This window comes from Nothobranchius furzeri, chromosome 5 (assembly GCF_043380555.1).
Source record: "Nothobranchius furzeri strain GRZ-AD chromosome 5, NfurGRZ-RIMD1, whole genome shotgun sequence".
In the NCBI taxonomy this organism is placed as follows: Eukaryota; Metazoa; Chordata; class Actinopteri; order Cyprinodontiformes; family Nothobranchiidae; genus Nothobranchius; species Nothobranchius furzeri.
This window is the reverse complement of record NC_091745.1, coordinates 16,245,490-16,263,723: the sequence shown is the minus strand read 5'-3', so window position 1 is coordinate 16,263,723 and position 18,234 is coordinate 16,245,490. Positions and strand designations below refer to the sequence as shown.

The 18,234-nt window shown below is 43.6% G+C and overlaps 1 protein-coding gene across 2 annotated transcripts in view; it reads left to right on the top strand.

The window, feature by feature from the left end:
- The window catches only part of znf385c (zinc finger protein 385C), a 443,520-nt gene that overhangs the window by 269,966 nt on the left and 155,320 nt on the right, over positions 1–18,234 (top strand). For both annotated transcript variants that reach the window (XM_070551478.1, XM_054735706.2), the window contains 2 exons: positions 10,210–10,320; positions 17,826–18,012. In XM_070551478.1, the coding sequence (XP_070407579.1) occupies positions 10,210–10,320; positions 17,826–18,012 (298 nt within the window). The remainder of the gene's footprint in view (positions 1–10,209; positions 10,321–17,825; positions 18,013–18,234) is intronic.

The following is an 18,234-nucleotide window of genomic DNA, read 5'->3' as shown; positions in this document are numbered from 1 at the left end:
ACCAAGCTGGAGATAAAAATTCTGCGAAAATATAAAATTTTTTGTGTACATTCCGAACATGTGTGAGAATTGTGTATGTGTGGGAATAAGGCTGCTAGATTTTGGTGAAAAAAAGCACAGTTCCTCTATATTGGGAAACATGTTGTCTTTACTCTACTGCTCACCAAAATAAGAGCATCAAGTGATGTCCCAAACACACCAAAATATCCCTTCCCAGAGACTTGTGTTCATGTTCACTTTAACGTTCTTTCTTATCAGCTGTAGCTGGGTAATTTAAAACGGACACCTTAAATGTACCATTTGAGCTCCCAAAACTTTTGACGTGTAACAGATGTTTTATATAAGAAGCTCACATTTTAAAGATACTGCAAACACTGGTTTCCATCAGCAGGAGGCAGAGTCAGGATCCTTAGTGGTGATTAAAACTTACGACAGTAAGATCAAAATGTGGCCCATCATAATCAGTATAAACACTGTAAAATGTCTAACATCAGGCTTGTGTAGAAATAATTACTGAATATTAAAACACACATAAACATCAACTAATCAAACGTTTCTGCTTTATATGGACAATACTGCCATAAAAGCAGCAAAGAGTTTCTATGAAAACTAGGATGTTCTCAGCATTAGAAATATAAATAAATGCATATATTTTTCTGGACATTGTGAAAGTTGTGAACGAGATCAGTTATTTGGAAAAAACGAGCATTGTTTTCTATACAACTCATAGGCTGACAGTGTGTCTTGCCTTCATTTTGCCATCTTGCCAAGTTCGAATAAAAAACAATCTTTACTTGTGCTTGTGAGTTGGGAAAATGTGCGTATCATTCACGCTGGCAAGGTGAACGAGACATCATTTTAATAAATGTGTTTTGCATATTGATTGCATCCTGCTGGAGCTTAAACTGGACAGCAAATTTGGGTTAGCACAAAAGTCAGGATCACATCTCGATCTTGTGTCCGTGGTTCAAGAAGTGCAAGAGTGTGTCACCGACTTGGGAGAACAATTATGACAAAGCAGACACATTTTTAAGACTCTTTGTGACTGTTTTGCAACAAGTGCACAAATTATGAAAATAATACCATCCTTTGCCCCACATGACCTGACCAGACATGAAGTTTGTCCTAAAAGTGTACCCTTTCAGAGTTATCCCAACCATAATGTAATTTTGAGTCTTAGTCATCCACAATCCTAACCTGGTGAGTCTGGCTTTAGTTCTCATAAGACATGCATTGTAGAGCTCAGAGAGAAAATCAATGCATCTGTCTGTCCAGCTCAATATCCTCCAACTCCCTCTGTGTCCTTTCTTACATCCTCCCCCGCATCAACCTGTCCTCATCTCTCTGTCTGCCTCTCTTCCTTCCTGTCCTGGGACTCCACCGCAGCGCAGAATAAGTTCTGTCTGCACTTGGATAGCTGCAGGGACAAAAGAGGCATTTTTAGCAGTTGGTTCAGGATGACTGCAGACACACAATAGGCACATTCTTCAGTTCTTAAAACAAATAGCTGTGTGCAGTCGGCCTGCTGAGTTGGGCAGAGGGCAGCAGGACGGGGAGCGCTGCATTTCAGCACTCGTCGTCTGCTGCTGGCAACAGAAGTCCAGTCAGATGTAGCGTTGTAGAAGAGAGCAAAGTACCACTACAGAGGCCATTTTCTTCTGGGGAGAGACACAACAGCAGCATGGAGGTGTCTGTTAGGTTTGCTGCAGGTGCCTCTCACACCGGGACCAGAGGAATCTGCAGGAAATCTACTCCATACTCACCAGGAAGTGTGACACAATGTTGGAAAGATCAGAGGTGGAGTCACCAACGCTCCTTCATCTACGGACAGCTGAGATTGTCAGTGGTGTCTCCGGGTTGGGACCGGTGGTGCAGCTCCGTGTGAGAACAGCCCGGTCCTCAGCAGAAGGTGGAGGAGTGGACAGGGTCAGAACCTGTTCCAGCGGAGGACGAGCTCCAACGCGATGGTGACAGTTTAAACTGTGATGGAGGGCCTCAGCTGTCGCTGATCTTATAATGAAGCCTCAGATTCCAGCGTCGATAATCCTCCACCCCAGACTCTCGGCTGTCTTTTCACGGATCGCTAGAACCGTATTAATCTGTTTAAATCATCTCCCAAAAATACTTTCCTGAAGACAGCAGCAGCTGCCGCTAATGATGTAAACAATTATGGCTTTAAAAGGCCAAACTAAGCCTTACCCCTCTGCAAACACATGTTGCTTGTTTTCATTTCTAAAAGCAAAGTGTTTCAGACCTTAACCATCACCAGTTTTCATGTTTACAGTAGAAAAGATTGATGCGATTGTGTTTAACATTTAAGATTTCATTTCCTGTTAAAACTGTGTTCTGTGGCCACACTATAGTGAGACGTTATTGTCCAACAGACAGCAGTGAGGGAGCCCTGAAGGTTTTTAGGTCTCCAGAGAGACCAGATCTAGTCAGACTGTATTTAAAATTCTGCTAAAGGTGCTTCCTCCTTCTGCACAGCATGTGATGAGAGACGTAAGTCATCAGTATCCAACCCCTGCTACAGCTAGAGTAAAGGTGGTGAAATGTGTGTGTGTGTGTGTGTGTGTGTGTGTGTGTGTGTGTGTGTGTGTGTGTGTGTGTGTGTGTGTGTGTGTGTGTGTGTGTGTGTGTGTGTGTGTGTGTGTGTGTGTTAGGGACGTGAATCCCCACCACTGAGGCCAATTACATTAGCATCTTGAGACGCTACCAGCGATAGGATACGTTAACGGCGATACCCTCCACCGATTCCATACGATTCATCCCTGCTGACAACATATTAATGATTCGACAACGATTTTTGATTCGATGCAATTCATGATGCGATTTGAAACTACTTAACCCGTTACAAAGAAATTACAAGCCCACATCTGGTTTTTAAACATTATCGCCATTATTTTTCCCTCTCTCTTTTGATTAATGAATAAATTCAACACAAAAAGAAAAGGCACTCCATCAGTGATGTTTACATGTTATATATATTTTTAGTGTTACAATACTCTGCTGAAATAATTAGAAAGATTTCAACAGATTTCTGTGTAAACTTCTGCAAATCTAAACATTTTCAGTCTTGAGGTTTAGACAGTCTCTGCTCTGAAATGCTACAATAATAAGGAAATATTCTTAAATGTCTTCGCTTAAAGCTTCCGGTGCACAAATAAATTAAAATGCTCAGAAAAATGCACTGCTGCAGAGGGCGTGTCATGGACTCCATGTGTGCAAATTGCCAACTGTGTACAGTTTGTAGTTTTTGGGAAGTTTATTTTATTTTGGCGAGTTAAGACAGGAAGCTCGTCTTTCAATATGTCTGACGATGGTTGGTTTTTCTAACTGCGGCTGTGCACCACCTGGCTTACACAAAAAATTACTGCTGGTGCATTCAATGTGCCTCAAAAACAACACATTCTCACTCCCAGCACGTCAAAAACAAACGCTTGGGCAGCCACCTTCCACGTCAGACCCCTGACGCCAAAAGTGCCCTTTTTCATTACTTATGTGCGAAAAGGTGTTTTCCCTTTTCTGACTGCAGATCCCAATGCAGCGTGAACCTGACGTGATGGGATGTCCGCAGCCAGGGCACCAAACAAGCTCATTGTACCTCACCTTAACCTTATCGTCTTATTTAACCTTCCCCTCACCCCTATCCTAACCTTAACCATCTTGCTAGCGAACACGTTAGTGATGTATCGATCGCTCTAAAAGCCGGCTCTATGAAGTGAACGGAGGGAGCCGCCTCGTCATTGGTCGGGTTTGGACCGAGGCAACGTGAGGGGGAGGTTTCAACTACCAAGGTGGAGGTTAAAAGTAGAGGGTATGTGTAACCTCCCCCTTGCCAGATGGTATGTTCTAACGTTCCCCTTGGGCGGCAAATACGAAAATTCACAGTCAGAATGCACGGGAAACAAACGCTTGATCACAGTGAGAGTAACGTTTTAGGTAGCAAGAGGGTTGAAGTTAGGATGAGGGTGAGGGGAAGGTTATACGTTAAGGTACTGAAACGTTAAGGTTTAGGTGCGGTTAAATGAGCTGGTTCGGTGCCGCATCAGCGGACATCCCATCGCATCAGGTTTACGCTGCATTGGGATCTGCAGACAGAAAAGGGGAAAAAACCTTTTCGCACATAAGTAACGAAAATTGGCACTTTTGGCGTCAGGGGTCTGACGTGGAGGGTGGCTGACCAAGCGTTTGTTTTTGACGCGCTGGGAGTGAGAATGTGTCTACAAAACAAGGGCGTAGGTGGAGTAATCCATGTAACCATGTTTTTACCAAAGCTGTATGCGATGCACACTGAAGCTACCGATGTGCGTCATTTAGAATCACAGGATGTCTAAGGAACGTCTCACCTTTCTCCCCTCTGATTGGCTGGAAGGGCACTCTACGATTGGCTTTTTCTTGTAACAGCGAACCATCTTCACTTGCTGCAGTGTTTTATGTCTGCAGCCAGATCTTGAGGAGGATTGAACTTAGAACCTTACGAATAAACCGTTCTGTCCTGTTTTACATCATACCAGTTTCAGAGTCTTTTAGAAAGAACCTGAAAAACGTCTCATGTAACCTTGTAATAAGTCTTGTTGTGTTTATTACACTGTTAGACTGACTTTATATCTGTTGGCTCTTAAGCGTCGGGGATTATCCTATTACTACAGGCTATCTTATGTCTTCTCTTTAATAGGTTATGGCTGTTTGCAAGTTAGAACACATCTCATCATCTGTTTAAATAAAATTAATAATTTAATCAACTTTTAATTCAAGGCTAATTATGATTTAGACCTATTTTCACCAGTTTCTTTATTCTACAAGAGAAACAGACCTGCTGCACATAGCTGAGCAAAATAGGGCAGTTTTATTATATTTCATGCCCAGGTGGCCACATATGTTTATTCTACAGCTCTGTTGTTCTAAGATAACCTGAATGCTTGAATGTGAACAGCTATAAAGTCCAACAGTGTGATAAATGCAATAAGATGTATTACCAGTTCACATTTCACATTTTTGTTATATTTTTAATAAAGCAAACATAAATAACAATTTTACAAAACAGGACAGAAAGTTCACATTTTCTTTACAAAACTCCCAAAAACTGCTGTTCTGTTAGAGGCAGGAGGACAGTCGAAGATGGTTCACTGTTACATGAAATAGCCAATCGTAGAGAGCCCTTCCAGCCAATCAGAGGGGAGAAAGGTGAGACGTTCCTTAGACATCCTGTGATTCTAAATGACGCGCATCGGTAGCTTCAGTGTGCATCACACACAGCTTTGGTAAAAACATGGTTACATGAATTACTCCACCTGTGAGTGTGTGCGTGCGTGCGTGCGTGCGTGTGTGTGTGTGTGTGTGTGTGTGTGTGTGTGTGTGTGTGACCATGTACATATGATATTTTTAACAAGTCCTGCTGTCACCTTTAACATTCATCTAGACACAACTTCCTTTTGAAACCCTTCACAATAAGAGCACAGGGCAGATGTAATAACTTTAAAAAGAACAAAAAAACTAAACAGGTGATGCTCATCTAAATAACTTACAGACTCTAGGTTCATCATGTTTTCATCCCACTTATTATAATCGGCTCGTATATTATTGTCATTTATCATACAGCAGCTGCTGAACTCCTTGTTAAAGAATAGACAGAGTCACATGTTAGGTGGATGGGAGATACTTGTTATGATAAACCATAAATTACACTGGAAATAAACCAAAAATGAGAAGAAGTACAGGAAGTAAAATTAGTGACTGCTAGTTTTTACTTTTTTAAATCACAGAGTAAGCTAGCAGAGGGACATAAATCAGATGAAGAGCGTCTGCTTCTTAATGAGCATCTGTAATCAGAAAACAGCCGCCGGTGTTGACAACGTTCTGTGTTCATGGGCGAAAGATGCATCGATGATCAGGAACCCCCTGAAGCGATCACACACTTATCGCAGGGAGGAAATTCACCTCACATAAAACCGCGAAGGCACAAGATGCTGACTAACAAAGTAAACTTCTTCTTTGTTCCAGATTTAGTCACTGAAACAGCACAACCCTCCTCTTGGTTTTAACTTGGTCTCATCATCACATCCATGCATGTTTTCACTAAATAAAGGTCTTGTTTTTATATAAGTACGAGGAGGACAGACAACTCTTAAATAGCTCAGATCTCCTAAATGATGCTGCATTGAATTATGAGGTTCTTTACAAGAATAAAAGTCTTCAGCAGCAAACACCATGACCTCCGTGGTCATCCTAACTACATGATGTATAAAACATGAATGTTGTGATTACAGTATTGGCAAAAGCCACTTTTTCTATTTCACAACTCTGTTTTTGTCACTATCATCTAAACCTGGTGAAAACATCATGGGTGGTAAAGATGCGCTCACGATGCAGGAAAAATGGCTCCAATCTGAGTTTTTTCGGACAATCTGAACAGGAAGTGTCTGACACGAGGCCAGTTTAACACGTGATCCTAAATCAAATTCAATACTGATGTTTTTCTGACTCTTGCATCATCGGCGTGTGACAGACTTCCCAAATCTGTGCCAGAGGAGACATGAAGCAGCGAGATTAAATGTAAACAAGCTTTCTGTCATCAGTTGGTCACAGTTTTATCAGAAATATTTTAACAACAACAACTTTAAAGCTGGTGCACACATACACACACACATAATCTAGTCTAGCATTCGTTGTGAGGACCGGTGTCGGTACAAGATCAGCTCACCGTCCTGCGTCTGCAAATTACATCACAGTAGATCTGAGATCTGAGCTATTTTATCCTGCTCGACTTCACGGCTGCATTTGACACTGTCAACCATGGCTTCCTTTTGTCCACACTCTCTAGCATGGGCATCACAGAGAAAGCACACGCCTGGTTTGAATCGTACCTCACAGGACGATCATTCAGTGTATCTTGGCTTGGACAATCCTCTACCGTGCACCATCTTGCCACAGGAGTCCCCCAGGGCTCTGCACTAGGACCTCTTCTCTTTGCCATATACACCACCTCATTGGGTGAGATCATTCGATCACATGGCTTCTCCTACCACTGCCAAGCAGAAGACACCCAGCTCTATCTGTCATTTCCACCAGACAACCACACTGTCTCTGCACAAGTATCAAACAGAGTCTCTCTGACATATCAAAATGGATGAAATCCCACCATCTCCAACTCAACCTCTAAAACTGAACTACTTATCATCCTAGCAAAACCATCCATACAGCACAATATCTCAATCCAAAATGACTTCCTATCTCTGGCTCCTTCAAAGGCAGTTCAAAATCTGGGTGTTGTGATTGATGAACACCTGAGCTTTAAAGATCATGTTGCCTCTGTTGCTCGTTCATGCCGCTTTGCGCTGTATAACGTACGAAAGATCAGACCATACCTGCACAACATGCTACCCAGCTTCTGGTGCAATCTACTGTCATCTCCCGCCTCGATTACTGCAATGCTCTTCTAACTGGTCTTCCAGCCTGTACTGTGAGACCTCTTCAAATGGTCCAGAACGCAGTGGCGCGTCTGGTCTTCAATCAGCCAAAAAGAGCACACATCACCCCTCTGTTCATTGAGCTCCACTGGCTACCGCTAGCAGCACGCATCAAATTCAAATTGCTAACACTAGCATACAAAGTCCGAGATGGTACGGCTCCCATCTACCTGAATCCTCTTGCAAAGGCTTACGTCTCGGCCCGGCCGCTCCGGTCATCACAGGATCGTCGGCTAGCAGTGCCTACACCACGCTCAGGACAATCCAGACTCTTCTCATGCATCGTTCCACAAATGTGGAATGACCTACCAAGCATTACCAGAACAGGGGCTTCCTTTTCAATTTTCAAGAAACTCCTGAAGACCCTGCTCTTCAGAGAGCATCTTCTAAACTAGCACCCTCCCTGCACCGTCCACCCTCTACTGTCCACTCCTTGTTTCCTCCTCTCCATGACTGATGTCAAGTTGTTGTTGTTATTGTTGTTGTTAGCCTCAAGGGCAACATGCCGATTATCACTTGTAAGTCGCTTTGGACAAAAGCGTCTGCTAAATACATAAACATAAACAGTAGATGATTGACTGAACGTAAGCCTTACGGAAATTACGATACCACTTTTGTAAAAGTTACATTAGCGTGTTGACAATGATTATTTTGATTGGTCAGAACGAATTTATGGTTGTAGTCTTAGCGGTTGTAGTCCTGTAGTCCAAAAATCAACACTTTTCGGAGAAAATGTGTTTGAATTTCCAAAGGAAATGTAAAATATAAGCAACTGATAAAAGGTGACCCTCAAAAGCTCTTGATGATGATGAAATGGGGCAAAGTAAAATATAAGAACTTTATTGAAAAGACACCAAGCAATGTTTTGAATGAATGAATGAATGAATGAATGAATGAATGAATGTTTTTACATAACAACTAAGGAATTAACCGGATGAATTCCACATTAACACAAACAGACGTGGCTTCACATAGAAGAACTGTTGTGTTTTTTGTCAGTCCGATGTCGGTTTTATGCAGTTTCACATTCTTTACAAAACAAAGATAATTTGGAGTTGTATTAACAAATTACAATTATAAAGAAAACATTTAGGTGTTAACAAACAAGAATTTATTAACAAAACTGCTGATGTCTTTCCAAAACGTGTGTGTGTGGAAGCCGAGTGAATGTGACGTCATCAGCCGGTGCAGGATCCCGAGCAGATCTGGTACCGACAGGATTAATTTTAGTGACTGGATTGTGCCAAACCCTAACCTTAGCTAAACCTTAGCTGCTTTCCGCAGTTTTCCTCTTTCAGAAATGATAAACGTAAACCCGATTGTCTCATCATGTACTGTGGTCAAATGTAAGTAATACGTCTTTATTTCTTCTTTTTTTTTTTTTTTGCTAAGCACGCCCCCTGCCCCGCAGAGCGCCGTGCAATAGGAAACTGAGCGCCGACCAGAACTAACCAATAGCGTTAGACTACCGCTTAGATCAGGGGTGTCAAATATGCGGCCCGTGGGCCGGATCCGGCCCGCAACCGGGTTAAATCCGGCCTGCGAGATGGTTGTGTAAACTTTATTTTCATACTTTACAATGTAGAGTGAAAATAAACGTATCTTTGTGAGCAAGTTTTCTCTGTAATGAGTATAAATAAAACAAAGCTGCACTCAAGGCTCACACAAGAACTTGAATCACATCCTGAGGTTGGCTGCCACTCAGGATATGACTTGATATTGATGTGCTGGTGAAAGCTGATGTAAAGTAAAATGAGTCAAATATACTTTAAGTGCTGCATGAAACTGATCTAGCCATGTGATCTGTAAGCTCTTTGAATCACTAAGGAATGTTATTTTTTTATTTGTTGATTTTTTAAATTTTTTCAAATTTTCAAGTACACTTCAGGTGTTGTACTTGTACTATTTTGGATACACTGTCCTCAGGCTCCAGCCTTGTTTTATATTGATTGTATTAAAACAAAGAAAACAATCTGAAGTTTTTTTTTTATTTACCGGTCCGGCCCCCTTGGAACTAGATTTCCCTCAATGTGGCCCCTGAGCTAAAATGAGTTTGACACCCCTGGCTTAGATGCTTCAAATTTAAAGAATACCTCAGCTGATGCAGAGTTGATGAGCTTTTCACGGACAAATAAGTATCTAAAATATAAATATATAAGAACACAACATGACACGAGAATAATACTCATAAAACAACGTGTTTTAGCTCCATTTGTTGGCTAAGAAGCGCATTTATAAACAGAAACGTGAAGTCGCCATCTTAAAAAAAAACGGATCAACAGACTTTTTGTGTGATACGCTTGTCAGCCATTAGATGGTGCTATTGGATAAGAGAAATACTCCGGAAAGAAGCTTTAATTCACACATACAGTATCTCCCAGTAGAGCTCTGTGACACTGTCCTAAAGTGAGGACCAGCAAAATGTCCTCACTTTGCTACCAATGTCCTCAGTTTTCAGGTAAAAAAAAACTTGCTTTGGTCCAGGCACTCACTCACACACACACACACACACACACACACACACACACACACACACACACACACACACACAAAGAATTCACATGCAGGTGGCTGCAGGAAATATTTTTGCTATTCTACACCCCTATTAGCACTGCTAAGCTAGAACGCTTAGCAGTGCTAATAGGGGTGTAGAACCCGGTGCTGTTTGAGGCGAGGTCTGTTTACATTCTGCTCTGCTGCATCTCTGATGCCTGACTTGTCCTTTGTCTCTGTTTCTCAGATGGACCCTGTCCAGAAGGCTGTGATCAACCACACATTTGGTGTCCCTCAGCCACTCAAAAAGAAACAGATCATCTCCTGCAACATTTGCCACCTGCGCTTTAACTCCACGGTAAGAAATCCGTCACTGGCTTTGTGGCCAGGAAGACTGAGAACTTTAGAGCAGGGAAACAAACACATTATTCTGGGCTTCTGTTATTTTTCTGAACATGAGTTTTTTGTGACTTTATTTCAGCATTTACTAAACTTCACATCATTTGCAGCTATGGCTGTCAGTTTGCTTTTGAAACTAAGCTAATCTGTAGGCTCTATCACTTTCCCCACAGATGTAGAAAACGGTAGAAGTAGTTTTTCAGTGCTTGTGAGAATGTGTAGAACGAGGAGTCATTGGAAAGCTCTTTGTAGAACTGGGTATGGTTAAAAAAGATTTTTTGTTATTCTTTCACTTTTTTTGCCACTTAATGTGTTTTTAAGTTTGTTCTATTCAGTGAGGTCTGTGTGTGTTTGTGAGTCGTGTGGTGGTGCGAAGGATTAGACAGCAGGAGAGCTTCCCTTTATCTGCAAAGTGCAGAAACAATCAGCAGCCGCAGCAGGAGGACGATTCTCAGCTCCCAGATCCATCCTCACCACCCTGTCCTCTGTTAACGCATGCACACACACACACGCACACACACACACACACACACACACACACACACACCTTTTTGCACATATTCATGAACACAAAGACACACACACACGCACACACACACACACACACACACACACACACACACACACACACACACACAAACCTATGAACACACACACATACTTTTATTTGGACTTCAGACTTCAAAGGAGGTCTGAGGCTCAGCAGACGGAGCTGAGGAGGAAGATGCTCCTCTCCAAAAAGCTAATCCAAATCCCTGCCTCCTCCTCACACAGAAGCAGCGAGAAGTTCTAGATGTTTCTGCTGAACTAAATATCTAACAAGAAATGAAACTGCAGGTTCTAAAATAATATTCAGACAAATCTGTGAGAAATTTAAAAGACCGGAGATTTGTTTAAAACAGCAGCACAGCCTAGCTGTTAGCTTATCAGTCTTAAATGACCTAGGCTCTGCTTCAATTTGTTCTAGGTTTCTTTTCTGTTAGAAAAGGATTTTTTATAACCTTTTACAAATGAATGCACTTTTAACTTACTAAAAAATCCCTTTAAGTTTATTTAGAACGTGTGACGACTTTACGGGGGGGGGGGGGGGGGGGGGGTTAAGTGCTGCTTGATTAAAAATAGCAGATCTGACTGTTTTCTTGGGTAAAAGTAGAAAAATGACCCTATAAAAAGCTACTGTGAAATGGCTGCATGTCCAGCTGTGCAAACACAAAGATGTGATGTTAATGCTGCTCGTTGTGAAGATGTGTAGCTGACCTTTTAGAGGCAGACGTGACCTCTTCAATTCACTGCTCACCTTAACACTGTCAAATGAAACTGGCTGATGCAAACACCAAATTATGGATGAGCATGTTTGCACAAAGATTTCTTATGAACTGATTCACAGTTGGGGGGGGGGGGGGGGGGGGGCAACCACTTGAAAAGAAATTCTGGCAAAGCAAACCTTTTTCTCAGATGACTGATGGCGTTAAAACCCTCCTGGGCTTCTGGAGAAATTACCTGCTCAGGATCTGCTGACATTATACAATAAAATGAATATGTGCAAGTGCAGAAAAAGGAATCACCAGAGGGTTTTTAGTTAAAGGTCAAGAACACCGTCAAGTTTGTTTCTACGTTGCGAGCACACAAGTAGATTTGTCTGGAAAGGGGATTATATTAGTAGAGAAAGAGAGCAGGAGAATTGGATGATCAGATATTTATGTTGTATTTCTTATTTAGTTATTTATTAGTTTGCTTCAGGATTATTTACAATTTATGTAACAAATAAGATAGAGAGGAACCAGTTGAGGTGGCTCGGGCATCTGGTCAGGACATGTCCTGGATGCCTCCCTGGTGAGGTTTTCCAGGCGCGTCCAACTGGGAGGAGACCTAAAGGAAGACCCGGGACACGTTGGAGAGACTATGTCTCACGGCTGGCCAGGGAACACTCCTCCCAAGGAGCTGACCCGAGTAGCTGGAGAGAGGGAAGTTTGGGCCTCTCTGCTTAGGCTGCTGCCCTCGCGACCCGATCCTGGATAAGCGGTAGAAAATGGATGGATGGGAGCAATTGAGCTTTTGAAGTGGCAGAGTGTAGTTTCCTGCTGCTAGAGAGTAGTACTTGCACACATTTCAGGGTGGTTTTACACCACATCACCGTGACCGTTGCTAGTTTTAAAAAACATGATGGTAGATGTTGCCTGTGGAGCAGAAAGCTTGCAACCTCGGCATGACTCCTCAGACTTTGATGGTTCTTCTGGTTATTCCATCGAGAGATTCCAATGCTGATGTTTTGTTTTCTGGCGCTGTGCCTGAATGACGTCATCATACTACGGCAATACCGCTCAGTCAAAATGTATGGCATATGTGTGAGCATGAGGGAGGGAGCGTGTGACTGTGTTTGTGTGTGAATGTATACGTCAGGTGGGGTCTTGCACTCCTCCCCTCTCCTGGGACATCATGTGGTGCTACAATATCTTCGCCTACCTTCCACCTGACACTTTTTCTGCCAGTGGGCGGCGCCTCAGTCTGCAAATCTGCAGCTCTCGTGTCGGGGGCGGGACGTTTTTTGGGATCTGTTGGGTCGCTCCTGGTGGCTGCCTGGTAGAGTCTGGATCCCTGGGATCGGGTCTGCGGCGGGATTGGTAGCCCTTGGGTCGCAGGCCACTGTGTTCCGAGCTTGGCCAGCTTGGGGTGGGCGGCTGCAGGCGGGCCTGGGGGCTTGCCATTGTTATCTCCCAGGGCTCTGGCGGCTGCTGTTTGCGACCCCCGGGGTAATCCTCTAGGGAGGGGGGTTGGGGCTTCTCTGTCTCCCTGGGGTTCCTGCGCTTCAGGGAGACCCATGGATCTCTGGGGCTTGGAACTCCTCCATCTTCCACATGTATTTGGGGGCAGGTCTGTGGCCCCTCACACTCACTATTGGACTCTCCTATAGAGAAACCTCACATATACAAGTGTATGTACGCATTGCAAGTGCAAGAGGTTTACAAGTAGAACACAAGGGTTGATGTGACTAAGTTTTGAACTGTCTAAAAGTGTCCAGTCGTTTGTAAACAAACTCTTTTTACTGCTGTTACTTTTTAATTTCCAATATAAATTACACACAAAACCATTTTAGAATAGAAAATCTTGCCCCTCTGAAAAAACTGTCCCTCAGCAACAGTGAATAGTAAAAATATAGGTAAAAAATGTAAATTACCACATTCTGAAAAAGACTGTGTAATAAGCCACAGCAGACCCTTTACAGCGAGTGAGAACATGAATGAAAATCTGTGGAAATGAGAAGTGAATGAGTGCAAATCAGAAAAAGCAGCAGGGACACCAAATCGATCGCTGGGTTTCAGTCAGACTAAGCGTACACTGTGCGACTTTTTCACTTTTTTGAGCCGATTTTCCAGTCGTGCGAGAATCCACGACATCGGGGCGAGTTTTGCGCCGAGCGGTCGTGTAGTGTACAGGGGGTTGCGAGAGGCGATTAACACCACGTGACCAGCCGCCGATCAGCAGTTGTGAGGTCGCAGGGACTTCTGGTGTGTTTAATATTTCGCTCGTCCCTCGTGAGGGTATCGCACTGTTGAAGCGGCGCTGCGAGCAGCTGCGATCCAAAAAGTGTCAGAACCGCTCACGGCGCATGCGCGCGCAATCCTGCATCAACGCCGGCCGGTCGCTCGCTATTTCCCTAATAACACACGCTGTTCGTTTTTGTTTCTACACGATTTTTTACTCACAAAGATTGTCAAGAAAGCGTGTTTGTCGTGTTCATGTCAAATTAAACTGATCACAAAACACAGATTTACTTTCTTTATTTCGTTTTACTCATCCAACCACCATAAATCCCTGTGTGTCCTCCTGCAGCACTCCCGAAGGACAACAGGCAAGACAAAAAAGTCTGACGTGTTGAGTAAAAACTGCTATTTTTAGCACACATTTTTAGGGCCGACGTGTTGCTACCAGACGTACAGTGTGAGCACACGACTCGTGAGATCTGCTCTGCGAGGAAGTCGTACAGTTTGAGCTGAAGCTGAACGCTGCGAGTGAAAAAGTCGCACAGTGTACGCCCGACTTAAGGCCTAGTCCACACGTAGCCGGGGTTTTTTAAAAACGAATATCCGCCCCTCCAAAAACTTGCATCCACACCACCGCGTTTAAAAAGAAAACTCTGTCCACACGTACCCAGATAAATACGTTGTTAAGGACATGCCAGACCTGTAGGCGGCAGTACTTCCCCCGTTCTTAACCTCGTCCTTCATCTGTGGTCTTCCACAAGGAGCATTAATTCTGCTTGCAAAAACAAACAAGCAAAAAGCGCTTGGATAATTGATGGATCGGGTAGTGACAGAGCGCAGCTGTGAGGGCTTCCATGATGTCGGCTAGTGTAAACACAGGTCGCACACGTGATGTCAGCATTTTTTGTCGCGGAAAGTGACGTTGCGGACCTTAAAACTCCGGTTATGTCCGTCCACACGCAGACACCCAAACGGAGAAAACGCAGATCTTCACTTTGGCCGGAGTTTTTAAAAAGATCTATTTTCGTGTGCAAAAACTCCGTTTTCGTGTGGATGACAGGCCAAAACGTAGGAAATGTCTATGTTTTGGCAGATCCCCGGCTACGTGTGGACAGGGCCTAAGTTTTCTGTCGGCAAATGAGAAATGTGTGGTTACCATGGTCCTAATGAGCCACTGGAAGCAGTGTTAACATTTCTTATACGGTCCAGATCAAAGCAGACAGTCGATGTCAGGGTTAGGTGCAGCAGCTGCATTAGTGTCCAACGCAACAGCCCTTGATGCTTTTCAGATCTCTGTCTTACAGGCTTGTGTCCCTTGAGTGTGTTGTGTGTGCAATCCAGGAATAGTTGAGCTGACATGTTATTAGAAGCTTTAAACTTGTGGGAATATTTGTGGAAAATACAAATAATGTAATTTCTACTCCAAAATGTACTCTAAACTCATGTATTTTCTATCATTTGTTCCCTACATACAGTAGCAGATTAAATACAGCGTCTATTTGTTTCCCATAAAACATGAAGCCAATTTGCTCCACAACAAACACGCGGCTTAAAACAGGCTAGCTTTAACGCCCACTCCTCATGTTCTGCAGCATGTACAACATCCAGTCCCTTGTTTGCTTTCATCCCAGGGATTTCTTGATCACTGAACAATCTGAAAGCCTTTTGAAGAGCACCACGTCTCCCTGTGGTTGCTCCTGACTGAACCAACGCTCATTTCACGCCTTGTCCTTCTGCCTCCACTGAGACTCAATTGGATGAAGAGGCTGCTGGTGAGGAAGCCACTGGCTGATCTAATCACATCAGGCCATTTCTCCCCAGCCCTTTTACCGCTGATGTGCTGGGGCTGCTTTTACAGACGCTTTAACAGCCACCATACATGAGTCTGCACAGCAAAAACACACCTCTAGAGTCACTCGGTGAACTCTGAGTGCAGGTGAAGTTGTGGGCTTTTCCTCAGACCCAAATCATTCAATGTGTTATGAGACTTAGTGTTTCTTATTTCTCAGATAATCAGGGAAACTGGCAAAAGTCTCATTTCTAATTTCTGCATGTTGACTTTTCACGGAGGAGTCCTGTGCAGAAATGTCCCTGTTTGCATTCAGAAGGTTCGGTCCCTGACGTCTGTGTGACTTACTTCTTGGATTCGCTAACAGATGGTTCAATTAAAACAATGGCTTCTCGGTTTACTCTGGTATTTAATTTCTTACTGGGGTATTTTTTATTCCTGCCTTTTGCCTCTTTGATATGAAATGACTTTTATCCTGAAAAGTGCTTCATTAAAAAAATTACTTCACTACAAGTAACTATTGCTAAATTTTGTAATGGTTTAATTACATGTTATTTAATGAGCCATAAGGCTCATTAAACCAGAAGATTGGAACTTTTTATTGCAGGGATCATGTAAACACTTCATATTCACTCAGAGACAACAGAAGAGAGAGAGTCAAGTTAAAAGTTTAAAGATGTATTACTAAACAAATTAAAACTAGACTAACTTTAACACTAAATGTATGGTGTAACTAAGGTGGATGAGACGGAGAATGGTGTGATGTGGAATGTTGCTCAGAACCAGCAAATCCGAAGAAACGATTAGTTCTGATGGGAACTGAAGGTGATGTCTTCGTGTTAAGCGTTGATTAGGAGATTCATAAACATGTCGGGCTACATACCCTTAGCAGAAGTCCCCGTCTAGATCAGGAATGTCGAGGTCCAGCTTGACCTTCTCTGGAACCGAAGCCGGTAGGAAAAGCAACGGTTGCCCACCAGACCAGTCTTGAGATACTCCCGGGTCACGACAATTTTGTTGGCGTCTAGCGAGACCCAAACCTGGGTCGTGATGGTTCAGCTTTTATTCTGAAAGGAACCGCTGCAGCAGGTGGAACAGCAACAGATTTTATCCAGCTTGTCGTTGGTTCTTTTGGATCAAGAGGAAAGTTACGGATTGGCCACTCCGACACTTCTCTAGAACGCTTTGAACTGGAGTTAAAGATGACGTGGGCATAGTTTTATACTTCGGATGTTTTAGTTTATGATCGAATGAAAAGTTTTAACCTCCACCGTGGTAGTTGAAACCTCCCCCTCACGTTGGCTCGGTCCAAACTCGACCAATGACGAGGCGGCTCCCGCCGTTCACTTCATAGAGCCGGCTTTTAGAGCGATCGACACATCACTAACGTGTTCGCTAGCAAGATGGTTAAGGTTAGGATAGGGGTGAGGGGAGGGTTAAATAAGAGGATAAGGTTAAGGTGAGGTACAATGAGCTTGTTTGGTGCCCTGGCTGCGGACATCCCATCACGTCAGTGTAACGCTGAATTGGGATCTGCAGTCAAATAAGGGAAAAACTCCTTTTCGCACATACTAAGTAATGAAAAAGGGCACTTTTGGCATCAGGGGTCTGACGCGGAGGGTGGCTGACCAAGCGTTTGTTTTCGACTCGCTGGGAGTGAGAATGTGTTGGTTTGTTGATTTTTCTTCTATCCTGTAACCACGTTTGGTCCAACAGCAGAGAGATTGTTCAAAAACCTAAAAGAACAGGAAGGTAAAGGTAAATCTTAATCCACCTGAAGGGCAATTCACACGATTTTTGCAGAAATGCAACCAGTCTGGGTTTGTGTTTGTGTGCTGATGACGGCTCAGATGTGTGCAACATTAGTATGTATTGCCTAATGTGTCTGGGTTTTGCAGAGGCTGACTCTCACAGTGCACATTAATAGGATAGTTGTAGAGATGGAATCCTCTGTCTTGTTGCATATTACACATGCAATTATACCTCTGGCCTCCCTGTGCGCCAGCTCTGTTATCAGGTGGAAACACTCTCCTCCTTGCAGCCAGTGGATGCCTGCAAGAGTGAGAGAACAATCTTTTTAACAGTTAGCACACGTTGGCTCCGGTCTTTCCAGCAAATAATGCATTGACTCCTCTCTGCTTCGTCTTTTTTAACCTGCCCCCCCCCCCCCCCCCCCCCCCCATTTTCCAACAGAACCAAGCAGAGGCTCACTATAAAGGCCACAAGCACGCCCGCAAACTTAAAGCCATGGAGGCTCAGAAGAATAGGCAGCGACGAGCCACGGAGGCCTCATCCACGGGAAGAGAACGAGACAAGAGCAAGACATCTAACGACACATCTCTTCCTGCACTCATGGATCCGAGCTCAGAGAAGGAAACAAGTAGGTGGAGAGAGAGAGAGAGAGAGAAACCGGAGAAAGGGAAGGGGAAGAGTGCGCTATTTGTAACTGAGCCCCCCTCCCCCCCCCCCGACCTTATGGATGATCTCTTTATCACGCTTTACTTCCACTAAATCCTACGTTTGCTCTTTTCCTTTATTCCAAGCCCAACTATTCCCCCCCCCCCCCCCTCCTTACATCACTAATAACTTCCTCCATCTTTAA